At 36.5% G+C, this 20,923-nt stretch overlaps 1 protein-coding gene across 1 annotated transcript in view; it reads right to left on the reverse strand.

The window, feature by feature from the left end:
* The window catches only part of CYYR1 (cysteine and tyrosine rich 1), a 92,880-nt gene extending 74,544 nt beyond the window's left edge, over window positions 1-18,336 (reverse strand). The window contains exons 1-2 of the mRNA XM_077118783.1: window positions 17,924-18,336; window positions 12,803-12,905 (exon numbers count right to left, since the gene is read on the reverse strand). Of these exons, the coding sequence (XP_076974898.1) occupies window positions 12,803-12,905; window positions 17,924-17,996 (176 nt within the window). The 5' untranslated portion in view covers window positions 17,997-18,336. The remainder of the gene's footprint in view (window positions 1-12,802; window positions 12,906-17,923) is intronic.
* Between the last annotated feature and the right edge of the window lie 2,587 nt (window positions 18,337-20,923).

The raw sequence follows: 20,923 nt of genomic DNA on the forward strand, positions 1-20,923 counted from the left end.
ATCAATTAATCAAAATCCCTAAGGGTTATTCTTCCTAAAAGCATAATCTGAAAAGGATAACATTTTGCTGTCTTTGGATACATTGTTTTAGCATAAACTCTTTTTCCTTATGAACTACTTTCTTCCTGCACCCATAGAGAAATGTATTTTTGGGTCTTGCGGTTCTTTGTGAGCATTCCTGTCTTCTAAATATTTATATGAGAAGAAAAAAATCCAGGATCATTCTTTTCAAAAGTTTAATGAATTTTTAAAAATGTATGAACATATTTGGTTTTAATATTACATTGTTTTTCCTTCCAAAATTCTCATTCACATTTCATGATACGTATTTCCCATAATAAACCTAAGTTACAATTCATTCTACTCATTTTCATCACAAAATTTAACTGATACTTTTTGTTTTCTGCTTCTTGTGTCTTTGTCTTTATTCCATGTCATCTTCAAAGTATATTCTACATAGTAGGTTAACATTAATATATCTACTGTGATGGTTAAGTTTATGTGTTAATTTGGCTAAGTTACAGGGTCCAGTAGTTTTTTCAAGCAGGCACTGGCTTTACTGTTATTGTGAGGATATCTCATGGATTTAAATCATTAGTCAGTTGATTATATCTATGCTGATTACATCTACAATCAACAAAGGAGATTGGTTTCAGCAATGAGATGACTCATCTAATCTACTGAAGCTCTGTCTTAAAGGGAGAACTGATGATTTCAGCAGTCAGAGAAAACGATTTTCTATCTCTACTTCAGTCATTCAGCTTCTATTGGGGAATTCATTGAAACCTTCACTGGCGTTCCTAACTTGTGGCCTGTCCTACAGAATTTAGACTTGCCCATATCCACGGTCATATGAGCCAATTCCTATAATAAATCTCATAATATTCACATATGTATATCCCATGAGTTCTGTTTGCCTGGAGAACCCTGACTAATGCATCTACCATCATTGCAATGTATTTTCTGGAGCACAACAAAAAAGTACACAGTGTGGGCTATCTCTTCAGAGCTCATTTTTTAGTTGATGTGTTCACATGTATAAAATGTGAGGGATTGCCCAAATTTAGATTGGCTTAGAAGTGGAGTCGTGTAAATCTAAACTGCCAAGACATTATCATATTATTTCCTCTGACAATACATATAATTAAAATTAAATCAGAGAAAGAAAGGGAAAATGCAAATAATTTCATTTAATTCCAATTGTAAGGAACACACACATACGATTCTCCTTCCCTTAGAAGACGGTTTCTTTATTGACTATTTATATAATTGAATCTCAAATCTTTGAATTTCTCTTCTTAGTTTGTTCTTGGGACTAAACATTTTAGTCATGACTTTGTTAGTAAGCATCCTTTTCATAATAATGCACAAAAAGAAAATCAATGTTCACAACGATGTTTTGATAGTTTAATAATTCTTTGATAGGGAAATATTGCTTCAGGCAGGATTGCAGTACTTCCCTACCTTCTTCAATAAAAAGTGGTTAACTCAGCCATTTTTTAAAAAGTTTTTATTACTTAAGAGGTGAACAAGCAAGAAATGCTGCCTATTCCTTTTAAAAGATTTATGATATTACGCCTGTGCTAATGAAACGGGTCCACATGCTTTTTCTTTTCCTGCCAATTGGTAGAGTCCTCTTGGTGGTATGTATACAGAATGAGGCATTCCTTGTGCTTTAGGAGACCATATACTTATTTAACATTTCAGTGCAAATGAAGAGTGACTTTTAGGTTAAGCATAACTAACTGTTGATAGACATTATTTTTTAAGTAGGTTAAATGTCTATAAAAGAATGTAAAGTTATGCCTAAACATCTCTAAATATCAGAGCTAACCAGAATCCTGAGCACTTCCTGCTCCAGGGCAAGGTTTCTTAACTTTAGCACTCCTGACATGTTGGGCCACATAATTATTTATCACAGGGACTGTCCTGTGTACTGAAGGATGTTTAGCCACATCGCTGACTTCTACCCACTCGATGCCAGCAGCACCATCCTCCAACCCCAAGGTATCACAAAAATATCTCCAGACATTGCCAGATACCCACTGAGGGCAAAGTAACTGCTGGTTAAAACTCCTGGTCCAGATATTCACACTTTTTAATTCTCTTTAGTCCATGGTGATTCCATGAAATATTTTATTGCTTAGCTTTAAAAGGCAACAAACATACCTTGGTATGTCTAATCTTAAATGCACTGAATAGAACCTTGCTTCACTTCTTTAATTCCTTATAATATATAAAATAGGTCTTTATATTTATTTTATAATCTTTTTTACCTTTCAGTTTTTTCCATTTCTGTTCTATGTATTTTGAAGCTTTATTTTTGGGTGTATACACATTTAGCTCTTTATTTTTTGCTTATTGACCCTTTTATCATCTTGTAATATCACCATCTATCTCTGGTAATATTCTTTTCTCTGGAGTCGTCTTTGATAGGCACTCCAACTTGTTTTTGGTTAGTGTTTACATGGCATATTTTCTTTCTATCCTTTTACTTTTAACCTATATTATTATAGTTTGAGTCTCATGCAGATAGCATATATTTGGGTCTTAAAAAAATCTATTCTTTGCTCTTTAATTGGTGTGTTTAGGCCATTAGTGTAATTATTGATATGTTTAGATTTAGATGTGCTTACTGTTTTATCCCTCTGTTTTTTACTCCACTGATTCTCCCTACCTGCATTCTTTTTGGTTAATGGACATTTATTTGTATTCCATTTAAATTTATCTATTAGGATTTTGATTGTATCTTTCTGTTGTTTTTTTTTTAGTGGTTGCTCTAGAAATTATAAAACACATAACTTTTCATCATTACCACTTTAATTAGAACTTAGAAACTTTATCATTTTATAAATCCCTCTACGCTTCTCCCTTTGCACTTAGTTGCATTATATATTACCTCCACATATACTGAAAACTCCATCAGACAATGTTAGACTTTTTGCATTCAACAGTGCATATATCTTAAAGAACTCAAGAGGGGAGAAATAGTCTATTTTATTTATCCAGGTAGTTACCAATTTTGTCAATTTTTCCATTCTTCTTGATATTCCAAGTTTTCTTCTAGTATCATTTGCCTTCTTTCTGAAGAATTCCTTTAACAATTCTTTCAGATTGGGTCTGTTGGTTAAAATTTTTCTTATTTTGCCTTAATCTGAGAGTGCCTTTATTTCACTTTTATTTTTGAAGAACTTTCTTTATTGGGTACTGAATTCTGGGTTAATATAAAAATGCCATTCTGGGATCTGGGTAGTTGTCTAGACTGTATTCAGTTCTCAAATTCTATGGTATGCTATTTAAGCTTGACCTGATCATAAGCCCAGGAATTCACAAACAACTTTAGTGGGGCACTTTCTGGGCATCTCCTTCTTCACAATCTCCAAGTATTTCCGGGTTCTCCGATATACCCCTGTTTGGTTCTCTGCCCAGAAAGACGGGCTTTATTCATATTCAGGATTTAGCAGTGGGCAGACACAGAGAAAAAAAAAATAATGAGTATTCACGTCATCCTCCTGGCACTACACCATTTTGGTCAGAAAGCATGGTTCCCCTTCCTCAGAGGTTTAGGTGCCTGTCAATTTTGTGGTTGCCACTGGCAATGCTGCTAATAAAAGAGAGCAAAGAGAAAATAAAATTGAGGTCCTTTCCCCACTGTCTTGGAGTCTGAAGGAATCCCTTCCCTTTCTTGCTTACTTAGCCAAAGCTAAAGTTTCTCCTGCAGTTCTCTCTATGTCTTGGAGTCCACTTATGTGTTTTGAACTATTTTGAGACCAGGGTGGGGTAATCTGAGGGAAAAAAATGATAAATTCACTGTCAGTTATGCAATACTTTGAATTTTGGTCTTGTTCCCCAATCTACCTGCTATTATTTACTGCTTCCTGAAATACGGCTGTTCCATGCATTCTGTCCTGTTCTACAGCTGCATTCAGTGGGAGGCGCAGGGTGGAATGAGTTTATTCCACCTTCTCCAGAACTGGAACCACCCTTGCTATGAAATTGAACAGGACAAAACTCTTTTACCACAACTATTGGATAAAAAGAAACTCATTTTAGAACAGGGAAACCTCAGCTGAGCCTTGCTATGATCGATGACTATTGATTTGGCATGCCATCTGGCATGTATTTGCTAACACTGAAAATACGTCCAAACTGGTGACTGTGCAAATGTAGGTTTCATACAATACCATCAGAGGCAAGTCGTGGCCCTTTTCATTCTTTTAAGTCTTATAAATACTGACTTATATTGAGAGAACTGCTGATTAACACATTTTTTTATAAAGCCTAATCAAGGCAATTCTAAACTTTTACATGCAAAGGCACACTCTAATCTGCAGAGATAACTCCACTGAAAAGGCTAGAAGTTAGAATACCATTTTGTGCATAATTATTGGTACACTTTCCATAGAGATGTACCCAGTCTATACACAAGATATATTTATGAAAATGCATGCATAAAGTTTTAAAAGCGAATTAACTAGAACCTATAATAAATTCTTTTGTAAGGCCAATTTTTGCAAAGGTTTTATGATTTGAAAAATTATATGTATGAGTTTATCATATGGATTTAAATGTGTATTTTTTTTAATATAGACTTATTTCTCCTGCTTTTAAGTCGGCTTCTCCAGGTAACTTATAGGTCAGCTAGGTAAAAATGGTAGATTTGTGCCATTAATGCACATGACTTTTCAGGCTGAATGATACTTTCATCAACTGCTGGGCACAACAGGGCACAGAATTTAATTAGCCATCTTTGAAGTTATTTGACCTCAATCATATTGGATTAACAGGACCATTTGTTTCGCTCAAGGCTGAGTGCTCTTCTCCTGAGGAGGGATGCCCATGTTTCAGCAAGTGACATATGGGACCTGCCGATGAGCTCCAGGGGACCAGTGGGGAGGGACAGGACCAGAAGTGCTACTCAGCAGTTAAGAATGACCTTGGAGTGACCTCGTTTCCTCTTTTCCCTAAATCCAGATATTTACAAAATTCAACATTTTCATTAATGGTAGGACAATCTGTAAAGCCCTTCAAAGTATTCTTATGGACAAATACATCCTTCAGCCCAATACTGAGAGACAGAAAAGTATTACTATTATTCCTTCTTTACAAATTAGCAAACTGAGGCTCAGTGATATCAGAACTAATTAAACAGAGCTAGAATTTTTGTGAATCCAAATATTTGTGGTCTTCCTACTACAGCCTCTTGTCACTAATGCTACTATTAATTCAAAGAATTGTTGCCATATTATTCCATCTGGCAAAGAACAACAAGGCCTTTCTACTTAAGGTAAAGATGGCCATGGTTTGAAGTTGCAACCTTAAAGCACAATTTTCATAGTTTATTTGATAAACTCAAATATTTTCCTGGTGTAATAGTTCAAAGGCTGGCCTGCTATGATTCCTGGTGAAAAATAAAATGTTGGATCAACACCTTCCAGTTTGGTATTTGCAGCCACAGGTAGCACTTATATTTTGCAAAATGCATCACAGAGTGATATAGTGCCACCCACTTTTCGACAGAGATACTTTGAAGTAATTGTTCATATTTTTCTCTGGTTTTGTCAGATTTGTGCAAAGATATAAAAAGAAATCCTCATGTCACCTGAAAAGTCTTTCTCTTTCACCTTTCCTTAAAAATGAAATATCAAAACTACAATTTTTGTTTGAGTCACAAAAATTTACTCTGGGTTAAATAGCTAAGGCTTTCACCCATGGCAGTTTCAGATGAAGTCTTATTACAATTTATGAGGTTATTATCACCCTCTGAAATGTTCATTAGTTATGGGTATGTTCACCCTGACATCTATGCAATTGGGAGACAGCTGGGAGATACTGTCCTCTGGGCTGCAGTTGGCATCCAGAATTCTTCCAGCATAATGGAATAAAAAAAAATCACTGTGTGTGCATAATTCCTCCCTCCTCAATTTTATCAATAAAATGTTTTTACCTCCAGAAATTATGCAAGTGAATGGAGTTCATAGGCTGCCAGCTCACACTGCCTCACTGATACAACACATTCACCCCAGGAACATGATAAGAGGTTAAAGCATTATAATCACATTGGCATTTGAATTCTAGTCCCTATGATCTGATTACAATTTATCATGAACAGTGTGACTAGAAAGTGATGACTGACTCCCTAAAAATCACTCCCTACTTTGTAATGAGACCTAATCTGTATTCCATGAAAAGATAAGTCTCTGAAATCAATGACATATTCCAGTTATGGTTTGATTTTTCTAAGCAAATATTTATTCAGATGACACAAATTTACAGAGAATCTACAAAATATCATATGTTCCGTATGTTAAACAAAGGATTGACCTTCATTTCTTTCCCATACATTTAATGAGCTTATATTATAGAACATTCATTCCAGTGGGCCCTGTAGTTTCAATGGTGAGTTGGCCAACTGGCTTTATGTCCTTCCAGTGCCTACAGTATGGAAAGACAGATGATTTAGGCCATTCAGTAAAGGCATGAATAGCAATAGGGAGGAGAAAAGGCAATTATAGCAGCATATAGTAGGAATTTAATCTAGATATTGACAGTAAGAAAAGGCTCACCTTACAATATGCTGTTCAGGGCTTCATAAGAAAAGTGGTGAATAATAGCTAGTCATCCTTATCTTAACTTCAGGAGCAAAGGAGAGTAGCAGAAAGAGGCCAAGCTCATCTACTTTTAAATGCCATCTCATTATGTGCCAGCTGTGTGAAACTGGACAAATAACTCTAAGTCTCAACCTCTTCAATCTGTGTGAGATAGAAATAATAAAATCTGGATGGCAAGGGCTACTCTGAAGACTAATAAACTAATACATTTTAAGCATCTGTGTTGAGCAAGCATCAAATAAATAGTATTCCCTTCAGGTGACCAATCTCAACACCACCAGACACATTTTCTCTTATAATATCCAATTCTTATTTCTATCTAATTAAGGTAACTCATTGTTGTGGACTGAATCACCCCTGGTCCTGTGGGTGAAAACCCATTTGTAAACAGGATCTTTGAAGATGTTATTAAAGTGTGCTCAAACTGAATGAGGGTGGGCCTTAATCCATACATCTGAAATTCTTATAAGGAATGGATTGGACACAAAGAGAGAAGCCAGAAGCTGGAAGTCAACAGAACCTGGAGGAGAAAGGAGATGATGCCATGCTTTAGTTTGTAAGCTGCTAGAATGTAACATACAAGAAACGGAATAGCTTTTAAAAAGAAGAATTTATTAAGTTGCAAGTTTACAGTTCTAAGGCTTCGAGAATCTCAGCTGGGGGGTGGGGGGAACATGGCAACATTTGCTTGCTTTCTCTCTTCATATTATATGCTTCCCTACAGGCATTTTCCTTTCGAATCTCCACTGATATCTGGCTGTGTGAGCTCTGCTGGTTCTGGAGGTAAAAACAAAACCAGCTCTGCTGGTTCTGGTGGCTCTGTTAGTTTTTTCCAAAATGGTTCCATCTTAAAGGGTTCCAGTAAGCAACTCCACCTTGAATGGGTGGAGACACACTTCCATGGAAACCAACTAATCAAAAGTCACCACTCACAATTGGGTGGGTCACATCTCCATGGAAACAATAAAAAGGATCCCACCCAGCAATATTGAATGAGGATTAAAGGACATGGCTTTTCTGGAGTTCAAACTGGCACATGCCACCACGTGTATCGCCAAGTGACAGAAAAGCCAACGACCCAGAATGCCACAGTCTAGAGCTAGGAGCTCCAGTCCAATGTCAAACAGAAGTGTCGCTAGATGCTAGTTTCCTTATTATTTGCCTTTAAAGGGAAGACTTTTAACATTATACCATTGTGTATGATGCTCGAAGTAGGCTTTTTTAAAATATATTTATTAGGTTAAGAATTTTTCCTTTACCTTCTTCCTACCTTGCTAAGTATTTTCTTTTAACTTGGAGTGAGTGATGAATTTTATCAATTCCTTTTTCTTTTAAGATTGATCTTAGAATTACTGTCCTTCAAGAAGCCTTCCAAGCACCCTAATGTTGAACTAAAAACTCTTCCTGTCTCATTCAACTTGTGCTTTCCACAGCAAGATGAGTTATCTCTTTACAGGTCTGTGTTTACCAATTGCTTCTAAACAACTCCAGGACAGGCACTGTGTTGAATCATGTCTATTACTCCCAGCATCTGATGTACAGTCTAGAATATCTCTGCACATAGATGTAGAAATAAATTGTTGGGAACAGGTTCTGGAAACTTCATCTATTCAAAACAAATATGTTTCTGATTATTAAGCTTAATTTACAAAAATAATTATTATAGAGTCATATATAAAATTGACTAAGAAAAGTTTTAGAGGTCTACATAATTATATTCTTAATCAACAAAATAACTCATAATATATAAAATATATATCTTCTCTAAACACATCTTCAGAAAAACACTGATTTTCTTCTTAAACATAATCTGCTGCTTCATTTTAAATCAAGATCAAACATCTTCTAAAATCATATTTGCTATTTATTTGTTTTTGTATAATTAACAAAAAAACAAAGCTCCCATGAAATCTGACTTACTCAGTAAGTACCCTACAGAGGCTTTTTTTCATATCTATGCATTATTATTTTAAGTTAATTAATTTAAACAATGTTTTTTTACCAATACCAGAGGCCTTTTAAAACATATTGCTTCTGTCAGTATTTGAAAAGCCCCACATGCCTTGTTCAGAAAGCTTGGCTGCTTAATGAGTGTAGGGCCTCAAATGTCACTTGAAAATATGAAACTTTTGTCTTTTAACTCAGTTTTGCTTTCATGCATAACATGGCTCTAAAATCACAGTTGTGATATTTATTAGCTGTCTTTGAAAATGGTTGGTAATATAGCTTTCACATTTCATTGAGAAGAAAAACTTAATCCCACCAGGATCTCCATCAGTAGTTCCTCCTCTTGATTTTTTTTCCATAAGGATTTTTGTTGGCCAGATGGCACTCTGAAGAATCCCTATACATTATCAGCATTTTAAGAAGACAAACCGGAAAAGCAAAGATTCTATTTTTGATTTAGGGGATTAAATTTTATCATCTGGCTCACTGCGTCCAAACCAGTTAACATTTTGTTCTCATCCACTATTATACAATTAATTTTCTACTTACATAGCAGAGTTTCTTCTTTTTCAGTAAAGTCCTGTTCTCAGTTGTTCCATTGGAGAGCAGTTCTTAGCCACCCAACTTTACCTTTTATTCCCTTGTATTCTACCAGTTCTAAAAAGTACTCTACGAACCACATTTCTGTGCTGGATTCCCTCTCTAGTGAATGCCAATAACATTTTGTGAGCAGCAAAAATGGAAATATCCCTTTCCATAGTCATCACAGAAAGTTCATCTTCTATGGGGATGAGTTGCTGAATGAAATGCCTGAGAATCAATGTGAAAGGTAACTGTTTACTTCTTGAATTGGCCCAATTCTCATTTTGAAACACACTGAGGATTCTAATCTTCAAGTAGTGCCCTCATGATAAAAAATAAGTTAAAAAATCTCATAAATGGAGAAATAAATGCAAGGTCACATATTCTGTATTCATATATGGGTCCAAAAAGTGTTACATCTCCAAGTGTGTTTATTCCAAGTCTTTCATGTATGGCATAACTAAAAGTATCATAATTTGGAAACTTCTCACCTTTGTTCTTTGTCTTAGTGCTGTCTAAGAATGTGCTCTTTCTATATGAAATCACTATTTCATATCAAGACAAATATTTAATTATTTTGCTTGAGTTTTCATAGACATGACCCCACAAAGCATGCCAGTAAAGATCTATCTTGTGTGCTAACTACTCATTCCTTGGTTATATTCAGTTTAGAGTTCCCTTTCTAGCTGCACTGAACAATTCGCATTTTCCCAAACTGGCTGTTTCCTTTCTTATAACTTTGCCTTTGTACGCAAGAGTCTCTCTGTCTAGAATGCATTTCCTTTGCTTCATTGTCCTTTTATGTAAACATTTAGCCTTCTTTCAAAACTACTTCAGATCTCATAAAAAGGCTTTCCCTGAACATCTCCTTCTACACACACATGGACACAATCTTAGCTGTTTTCTCTCTTCCTGGTTTTACAATAGCACTTCCTAGATTAGCTCACTGAATTAAATTATTGGTATACACTCTCTTCTCTTACCAGATTGTGAGGTCCTCAAAGACAGGGTACATCACTTATTCATCTTTGAATTTCAGGACACAGCCCAGAACTGCCCTGGTAACAGGCACTCAATATGTATTTGTAGCTAACTAATTGACTGCACAGTATATCAAATAGTATATGCTGATCATTGTAAAAATTATTCTTAAATTCCAGCAGATAATACAATTTTTCTTTTATACTGAAGCCAGTGTGCATAACTATAAAGATCAAAATTAGATATGTTTTTTTACGTTATTTTTTAGTTTTTCACAGCAGAGAAGTAAAATTTTTAAATTCTGATCGTTTTTTTTTTTTTTTTTTTTTTTTTACCAAACTCAACTCATATCTAGAACAAATAATAACTGAAAAGAAAGAGGGACCTGAATAACATAAGATTTACTAAAAGGCAAATAGGAAGTTAGCTTCTGCAATCTCTTCATAAAGGAGGCTTAATATAATTAATTTGCAAAACATTAAGGGCAGTTGATGTGAACATAATTAAGAGCTAAACATCTCCACTCAATTCTGATTATTTTAGTGGGTGATTAGGGATAGGTCTCAGCAGCGAGGGGTCAAGTTTATCTCGCCTAACTAATTTACCAGCAGTCCAGAATGACCCAAATTATATTTTTGCATTTCCTTTAGCTCATTTTAAATTGAATCAAGCCATTTTTATTTTGAAAGTAAACACAATTATAAACCATATTATAAAATTATTCCATTATGACACATAACATTTCATTATGTTTACTGCCTTCAACCTTATTACTTTTCTGATAACCATGAAGATTTTTTTTCTGTTAAGATCACTAAAATGCTTTTACTAAATATGTGCCTGGATGCTTGAACAAGAGGAAATAGTCTATGAGTTCCAAAATTGTAATATTTGAAAACATGCATAAACAAACTCTTGTAAGCCTTCTTGGAATGATTTCTTTCTCCAAAACCCCCCTGCCCCCACCATAAAAAAATACATAAACCTTTGGGTGGAGTTAAGAACTCTTTTCAAATTTCAAACAATAACTGGAAATCCTGAAAAGGTACTTCTTTTATCAAGTGGGGAAAAACATTTTAAAGCCTCCCCCCACCCACCCCCCTTTTTTTTTTTTTGACCAATAATTGTTTAGCAAAGGATTTACTCAGTGGTTTCTATTTTGGACAGAAAGTTCAGTTTTAACTGCCTGAAAATTTAATGCCATCTGTGTTTATTTTCCCCTCCAGAGCACGATTGTTTTTTTTTTCCTTCAAATGTAACGAGTACATGGCCCTTATAACCCAGAAAAGCGAGCCAACTCAAGTAATTCTTAATTTTCAACCAAGTGGTACAATTAGAGATCTAGTAAATGTACATGAAAAAGAGGAATCAGATTGCAAAGATTAAGCATATAAAGCATGTCTATTAATTTAAATGTTTTAAAATATTCTGATTAGAAGTTATTATATCATATATATATATATATATATATATACACACACACACACACCAGGGTGCAGGTAGCTACACCATGATGTGATTAATAGTCACAAAAATGGGCAGGGAGCCAAAGAACCAGAGAATGAGAGAATCACCCTGACCCTAGGTGGCCAAGAGTCTAAAACACCTGCCCGGCTCCCTCAAACGCCTTCTTGGGCAAGCAGAATCTGGAGAGTGGAGTCCGCTCAAAACTTGAGCTTAGTAACAATGAATTTTACAGTATCTTGAACATTGTGAAATGATATACAAATATAAAACAACAGTATATATTTTTACTGTATTCTGAACTGATAAATTCCCATAAAAAATCATTCTGATAGCTCTTTAATGTAGGAAGGGGCTTACTCTGTTTTCCACCAATCTTCCAAGAGGAGAAATTCAGACATTTTATTTGGAGTTTATTTACATTTCATATGATGCTTAAATCCCATTCATTACTCTTCCCTGAGATTGACTGCCAGCAAGCCACCACGACCATCTTTGGAGGGAGCATGGTGTAGAAAAACTGATCATTGCACACCTTTCTAGGCAGGTAAGACTCAAGGCTGGTCTTCTTTTACCATCCCCTTTGCCCAAAAGCAGCTCTAATATAAATTCTCAATTTATTATGGCAAATGCTTCACACATTCTATGCGTGTATATTTCCTTGCTTTTTGTGGTTATTCACTACTTCACATTACTCATGCCTAGCCTTTCTTGGACTCAAAACTTCTTTCTTAAAGAACAAATATTGATTTATATACATTATGTAGAGAATTGACACTTCACATCTCAACTTTTTTATTCATAATTTCCCTTTTCTTAGACATCTGCTAGATGTGTCAGGTGAATCAATACACTGATGGCAAAATAAATGACCATAACCAAAAACAATAAGTACTTCAACAAAGTAAAAAATATGAGCAGTGATGTGAAAATGGTATACTTAAAACATTACTTTGGTTCAAAACATTAAGCAATCAAAAATACTTTTATTTAACACCCTTCTGATAAAGACAATTTCTTTTGTAGGTTAGTTTGTGCATTTCATCAAATAATGTAACACACAAGATACTGATGAGGGCAAAACATCTCCAATAAAGATTTTATTTCGCTAAAACTTTAAAATCTCTATTGCCCACACCAATAACTCAGTACCTTTTTGAAAACATAACTAGCTTAGGGAAAGAGCATTGATATAACCAAATTTGACCAATACTCACGAGAGGATATTCCCAATATAGGCATAGTAGGAGCAACAGTAGGGTGTGGTTCCATCACAGCAGTAAGATTTGCAATCTTTGCTGCACTGAGCAAGGCAATCATCTACAAAACACAAACCATATGCATGCACTTACAATTCTGAAATCACAGCTTCAGGAAAACTTATTCTCTTTCATATCTTAATAGGCCACCGACCAATCTTCAGTGCACTCAGATTTTCATTTTGCAGACTCAGAATTCTAAAACGTGTAAATGTTTAAACTAGTCTTTCTTCCCCATTAGAATGTAAGCTCTTAAAGGCAAAGACCAGTCTTTGAAACTTTAGCACCAAGCACAGTGCCTCATCATCAACATTTGTTGAATGAGATAATGAAAGAAGGAATGAATGAATCATTCAACTAATCAGTCTTTCAGTTAGTCAAGAGATTTCTTAAAATAATTTTTAAATATAATGCCTCCTGTAACTTTAAGGTGTTATAGTCTCAATTATCTTCAATTAATGGAAAGGATTATTGATATGAATAATGTCAGACAGGGATAATTGAAAAATAATGTGTGTTTTTCATGAAAATGCGCTATGTACTTTTCTTTTTATTCCATTTTTTCCCTGCATAATTACTGTTCGCATACATGCAGTAACACAAATGAATCTTGTCAATCCGTTTGGATTGGAACATAATGAATTAGTTATAGGAAGAAGTTCCTGCAGATAATCTGTGAATAATTTAAGAGTTTAGTCTTGGATTGAATAATAAATAAACTATAAAACAGCACTATATGAAGGGGGAAACAATTCTTTCTGATTAAAAAGGACAAAATGCATCTGAAGAAACCAAATTACTGCTGTTGTTTTTCTACGTATTTTTGGCAAGGAAAATTATAACCAAAACATATTGAATAAAACTTCCCTAGTTTTTAAAAATAATTTTCATCTAAGTTGTTTATATTTAACAAGTCAAGTTTATCATCTATATTCAGGGATATAAATTATGATGGGTATGTGAGTTTCAGGTACATGATGAGGAAAACATTAAGTAAAGTGGGATAATGTAAGTTATATGTTCAAGAATCATAAAATAAGTAATTTCCAACTTAATCGCTGATGGCAATATCAACTATGATATAAATTATGTAAAATGGTAGCTTTCCTGTCTAAGTCATAACTTAAAAGTGCAAAATGTTACACTTATTTCTACATGTTCACGATCTTTCTCGGCCTACATAGAAAGGCAAATTTCAATTTCACTTTTAAATCACCTCACAGCAACGATGATTTTCTAGAAGGAGATGGGATCAAAAGTTAGTAAAGTTCATTCACCTTTATTAATAATGCATGTTTTTTTTGTGGAACAAATGAAAAAGTTCTTATTTTCTTTCCCTCAATTTTATTTCAAGTTTCATAATCCTGAACCTTGAGGTTTTTCTCTGGGTTGCAGTGAGAAAACAAAAAACAAGAGGGAAGAAAAATTACCTTTGTAAGAACTGGTAACCAAATTCAAAAATCACTTTCACATTTTGAAGGCAGAAACATGATCTAATGATTTAGATCCAAGAGAGAGGCTAATATATTTTTCCTTGACATTGACTGCTTTTGCAGAGTAAGCCAATCTTTTAAAGTCATATATTTTATAGTTCTCCTGGTGATTTTCTATAGTTCCTTAATATGCCCACACGTGCAAACGTACATTTAAATTACATGTTGTAAGTGCTATTTAATTCATTCAGAATTTAGACTGGTCAGTTATCTCAAGGTTTAAGCTCAGGCTTTTTGCTTCATACTTTTAAAGGCATTCAGACCCTGGGAGAGCAGATGTCCCCACTATTCTGTGAGAGAGTGCAAACAATGGGTAAACAGCTTCACAGGTGCCTTTTGGGTGATGCCCAGGACAGTGACATCTTATGAACAACAAAGATTCAATTACTGCTATTGTAGTCCAATTACTACTATTAAAAGGACATGGTGTTATCAAAATATTTTTGCGCCAACGTTACAGGAAACCAAGCCCAAAATCTTGTAGCCAAAAGCTGGTTTATACCTACAACAAACAATCTAGATCATGTCACAAACTGTTCATTATTTTTATGACATTTTCCAGTGCTCTTGTCTCCTTCCCAGAATTAAACTTCTGAAAAGGGTAGATTTAATAGTATGGCAAATATATTCAAACAGCAACAATTACGATCTCAAATTTTCACCACATCTAAAAGCTTATTTTGACATTCTATTTGCTTTCTGCAACATATTTGTAACTAATTCTATGAAGATCAAAGTTTGGAATTTACAGAAACGTTTTCTCTCTTATCTGCAGAAATAAATCCCATCCCCTCTAATTTCCAAATTAATATCCCTGAAAATTCGCCTGTTGAAACTTTCTTCAGTGACTTTAATTAAGAGCACGATCTGGAAACCAGCTTCCCAGCCTCCCACTTTAAAAGAACATGTAGTGCAGGAAAAGCAACATCTGGCTCTTAGCAGTTGCTCAGAAATGGCTCTGGTAAGCTATAGTTAAAGATAAGAGAGGAAGGAAAGGGAGGGGACAGAAGTCACTGGCTGAAGCCTGGAGGTAAAATCTTGACTGAATCCAGTGTTTGTAGCTTGCAGTGGGAGTTGGACAATAATGTAAACAACTTCATTGGGTTGCTTTTCAAAAGTGACTCCACAGTAAAACATGATGCTTCAGGTGTAGAAATCTTGCTGTTATTTGCTTAGCCAAATAGAACATGAAATTCATGTATTTCCCCTTTGGGGAAAAGAATTCCAGTCACAGACAGGGCACCTACTTAATTTTTGTTTCATTAAAGATTTAACATTTATCATTTAACAAGGGTTCAAATGAGCATCCCCCATCTAACTCCAACCTTCACTTGCCACCATCTTTCTTCCTTCTAGCTCAAACTGAATTACCTATTGCTGCACACACACATGTGAAGTGTTTGCCTTTGGTCCCAGCATAGCCTACTTCATCTCCCTAGTCCAAGCTTCCCAAGCCTTCAAAGGCATAGTTCCTTAAAGTCTTCCTTTTATTCAATTTCACCACACAGAATCTTATTGAGCTCTTCCTATGTACCAGGTATTTGCTAGTCTCTGAAGATATTATGCTGAACAAAATGAACATTCCTCTCACGGAACTTACACTTCTAAGCCAGCAAAAGGGTCTCCCTCCTTTGAACATCTATACCGCCTATACCACGTGGTTATATCTCTCCTATGACATGACCCTTTATACATTAGAGTAATTTAAGGGCATACCCTTATTCTTGAGAAGACTCAGCCCATGGCCTCTATTCTATTTATTACCCAACATGCCTCACTCAATCAACATTTGTTGAATGAACATGGCAAGCATAAAAATCCTTCTGATATAAAAAGTTCAGGAATGAACACCAAAGAACTTACTGGCTAAATATTTCTGGTCCAAAACAGTAATTGAACCTAGTGTTCGCTAGCGTTTACTTTGTTACTTATCAGGAAGGGACACAGACGGAATGAAGAAATGAATGAAGTGGAAGCTTCCTAACCTGACCAATCTTGAAGCTGACCAGCTTGGCGGGTTTCTGGAGCCCTGGAGGTTGGGCACTGGCATGGGGGAGCAGGAGGAGAGAAGGAAATGAATGCAAATTCAGAGCTTTCTGTTCACCACAGGGGATAAAATGGACAAAAAGAACAAGAAAAACTTGTAGTTAAATGGAGTGGTTTAGTCAGGGAGAGTAAGAACGTTACTATGCTTTTATTTTTGTTTTATTTTCAGAAGCAGTAGGTGGAGAGAATTATCATTGGTTCAAATGATAAAGAGGTTTTTCTAAAAAACAATTGATTTGATTAGTTCCCCCTCAAATTCAGAAAACCTTATATAATGCAAGTAAAAGAAATAATTGTTGTAAATAAAGACTAGAAAGTGGATTCTATTGATTAAATAGTAAGCTCCTTTTCATTTATGAAATTTCGTATTCGAAAGTGAGCAATCTCTCTACAAGGCAAGAACTATAAAATGATAACTTATAGACAGTCATGAATTTACATTTAAATGACTAGATTGGAAATTTCTATAGATGTTAGCGACTCATTTCTGGCATGACTGAATAAGAACTTCAAATCTTTTGATGCTCAGCTGATAATGTTGAAGAATGTCTCCATTTCAGTTGCAATTATCTTTGTAAGTAAAAGGTGAATCCTAGCACTATAAACAAATTTAGCATGGTAACCTAATGGGTAAACCAGTCACAGCAAGTTAGAAACACAAAATCAATAATTTTACAAGAACTTTGCTTTTAGCTTGCATAACTTTGTGAATTATGCAAAAACCACATGCATGATTAACTTATACATGAATAGCCAATGAAAGGCCACATTGGGCTCCATATCAATCACAAAACAAGAAAACCGCTTTGCTTCATCAATTATTAGCAATTGTCACTAAGAATAATTAAGAGGCTGGGCAAGAAATGACCTTCAACTATAAACAAGTATTTAACAAAATCAATGAAAATAAATTAGACTTGGTGAATTCATGTTTCACGAAAACCTTATATTTGGACTCAAGGCAACCAATCATCCAGTCTTCCACATTTGTTAGTCATCCTCTAAAAATTAAAAAGGTCTAACTGTTCTAATTTCTAAAAGGTAAAACCCGGAATGTTCAGTTGTAGGGGAGTGAGAGGGTGGAGGGGTGGGTCGCTTTTTACTGAAATGCAAAAGTCTCCAGATTAGTTTATTTGTAGCTTCGATAATACCCTACCTTCTAAACCTCAGGGGCTTATTAGAAATGCTTTCCTCCCACCCCTTACCCATCCTCAGACCCAGAATTCTTCTTGAGTCCCTCACACAGTTGGATAAATTTTACTCTACTCAGAAAGTAAAATCCCCTAAATGTGGGACTGAGTTTTCCTAACGGCTTTGCAGAGAGAGAAAGCAAGAGAGAAAAGAAAAGCACAAAAGAAAAGGAAAAGGAAAGAAAAGGGACAAAACAAAAACCACATGGAGGTCGAGACGCTGGTTCCAGAGCGCGCGGGTTTCTGTTCTTGCCCCAGCCGGGACAATGCGATCTTCGCCCTCCTACAGAGGTCCTGAAACCCGCAGTCCAAGGTCCCCTTTCCCTCTCCCGCCGTCTGGTTTCACTGACCTGCACAGATAAAGAGCAGGATCAACTTCGGAAGCAAGATCCCTGGAAGCGCCGGCAGCCTCGGTGCGTCCATCCAAGCTGGTGGCCGGAGGTTGCGCGCGCGGATAGACGGATGGATGGATGGACTGGAGAGAGGGCTGGGAGCCTGGGGACAGCCCGGAACGGGGAGGAGATAGAGGGGCTGGAGGGGATCGAAGGCGACGATCAAATGAAGTGAGCAGTCCCCAGAGAGGGGGCGGGGGAAGTTCGGGCCATTGCCCAGGGAGCCTTGGAAGGAACCCCGGGCCGCGGCTCCGCAGACCCGGGGCGCGCTGGCTGGGGCCGGGCGGTGCTGGGGCAAAGGTCTCTTTGTCTATCTCCACTGCGCTCCTGGAGGCGGCAGCTCCAGCGCCCCTGCTCACATTTCCCCTCCGCGGGTGGTACCGACAGGACACCAGGGGCGGGAGGGGCCCGATTCCTCCCTGCACGCGGATTCTTTAAAGGATAGCTCCCGGAGCCAGACCCTCTCTGAAAGAACTTTTCATAACCGCTATTCTGTGGGGTTTAGTCAGCACCCTTTCTTCACTGCTGTCCATTCTGGTTTTGCCTTTATAAGCAATAGATGAAAAATTTTAATTTTTTTAAACTTTAAGCAAATGGAGGGAATTTTCACGGCTGAAGTTGTGGAATAAAGAAGACCAGGGTACATGTGTGTGTGAGGGGGGCGGGGTGGTGACTGGAGAACTGCAGAGGGCAGAACCAGTGTATGATACAGCTCCTGAAAACTGATAAAATGTACCTTCCAACTAAATTTAGCAAGAAAAAAACCTGTCCACTGTCATCACTATTATTACACGCTGTTCTAGAGTTACTGGCCAATGCAATTACACCAGAGACGAAAAAAAGAATTATTAAAATTGTAAGTGAAACTATCATTTGTAAATGATATGTATGTGTGCAAAATCAAAGAGAATCAACTATAAACCTCTTAATTACAGATGAGTGATAGACTATGGTAAAGGTAAAATCAAAGGCCTATAATACAGAATATGGGGGACTTAGAGATACACAGAAACTAGAGATGGGTGAACGGTTAGTTAATGAGGTTGAATTTAAATGTAAGGAATAATAGACGTGAAGGTGGTTCACTCGTGGGTCTGTAAGTAATATTACCGTATTGAAGGTGAACATGATTGAAAGGGGTTATATAGACCCATGTGTCCCACTGATTAACACTACAAATATAAATAAGTTCTTGCATGAACTACTGCAAAGGTACGAGTCTTGTACAAAGAGTATATAAGTTCTGGGTATGGGGGTAACTGCTACTGCATGCTATGGGCTATGTTTAACAGGAAAACATCAACAGTACCTCAGCAACACCAGGGGTAAATAATGGGGGGGGGGGATAACACTTAAGGGGAGGTTTGGATTTTCTATTTGGTGAGGCTGTGCTTATTGGTTGACTTTCTCTTGAGGACAATGAAATTATCTAAAATTGACAGTGTTGATGGACTGTTGACTTTGGACATTGTGCATGATGCCCAATGAATGGAGATGGCTGAAGGATGCACTGACTGAGAAGTAGATTGGCGAACAATGGTGTATACATATGATTGAATATTGTGCTGCTACCTAAAGGAACGAAGTTGCGAGGCACACAGCATTGTGAATTTGGTGAGGCAAAATAAGCCAGAAACAAAAGAGCAAATATTGTATGGTCTCATTTAGAATACACTTATAAGAAAACAGAGGCCTAGATTGTAACCTCTTATGGCCGGTCACATTTAGTCCAGAGTGGTAATTGTTATTTCTGGATTTTGAGAAGATGTTATATATATATATATATCACCTGGTATTGAGAGATAAAAACAAAACCAATCAGATTGGGATTAAGGTAATTCAGAATACAGGGGTAAGGAAGACATTGTTTATATTTTTGAAACTTATCTATGCTTTGAGACCAATGGAAGATTTATTTTGTCCAGCACCTAAATTTTCTGTAGCACATAATCTAACTCAATCTGTCTTGATAGATCATTTAAGCACAGAGCTCAGAATAAGAGAGAGGGCCTTTAATCCTTTATAGCTTAATGCAATGCCTGGGTACATTCCAGAGGTTATTAAGCAGATAATCAAATAGTATGGGCAAAGTCCCTTGAGGGATGGGAGAAAAAAATATGGAACTATTAAGTTTCACCACCGGGGAAACCCCTGATACTGTGTCAAACATTAAGGACACCCAAATCAATAGGCCAAGCCTTTGATCTTGAGGCTTGCTCTTATGAAATTTATGTATGTAGCAGAGAAGCTTAGCCTACTTCTCGGTATACCTAAGACTTACTTCTGGAGGACCTCTGCTGTTGCTCAGATGTAGCCTCTCTCTCTCTAGCCAAACTTGGTGAGTGAAATCATTGCCCTTCCCGCTAGGAGGGACGTGACAATCCAGGGATGAAAGTCTCCTTGGTAGTGTTGAAGATGACTCCCAAGAGTGAGCCTGGCCCTGGCACCATGGGCTCAACAATGCCATACTGACCAAAAGGGGGAAATGAAGATAATAAATAAGGTATCAGTGGCTGAAGGAGTGCAAATAGAGTTGAGAGGCTACTCTGGAGGTCACTCATAGAATTATCAGTTAGACATTGCTACGTATCATAACTTACCAAACCCCAACCAAAATCATTCCTGCTAATCTTAAAGAACACCTAGGGCATTATATAAGATTCTACAAAGTTTCCACACACTTTCCAGAAATCTACTACCTCCAAATGGGTCCCTGGACCAGATAAAACCTGAAATGCTGAGGGGCCAGCCTCTCCAGAACATCAGCTAGTTCCATCCCCCATCCCATATTATCAGCAGCCACTTCCAACATGAAAAACTTAGAGTGAGCATGGCCCAAATACCCCTAAAGAGTGGGAGAAAGATCAAAGATGATGGTAGAGTTGTACAGAGAAGTTCAGGGTTAACAAATAAGTATGATTTCTAATTCATTAAATTGATACTTATTTTAGTCTCAAG

Source organism: Tamandua tetradactyla, chromosome 10, assembly GCF_023851605.1.
Source record: "Tamandua tetradactyla isolate mTamTet1 chromosome 10, mTamTet1.pri, whole genome shotgun sequence".
Taxonomy (NCBI): domain Eukaryota; kingdom Metazoa; phylum Chordata; class Mammalia; order Pilosa; family Myrmecophagidae; genus Tamandua; species Tamandua tetradactyla.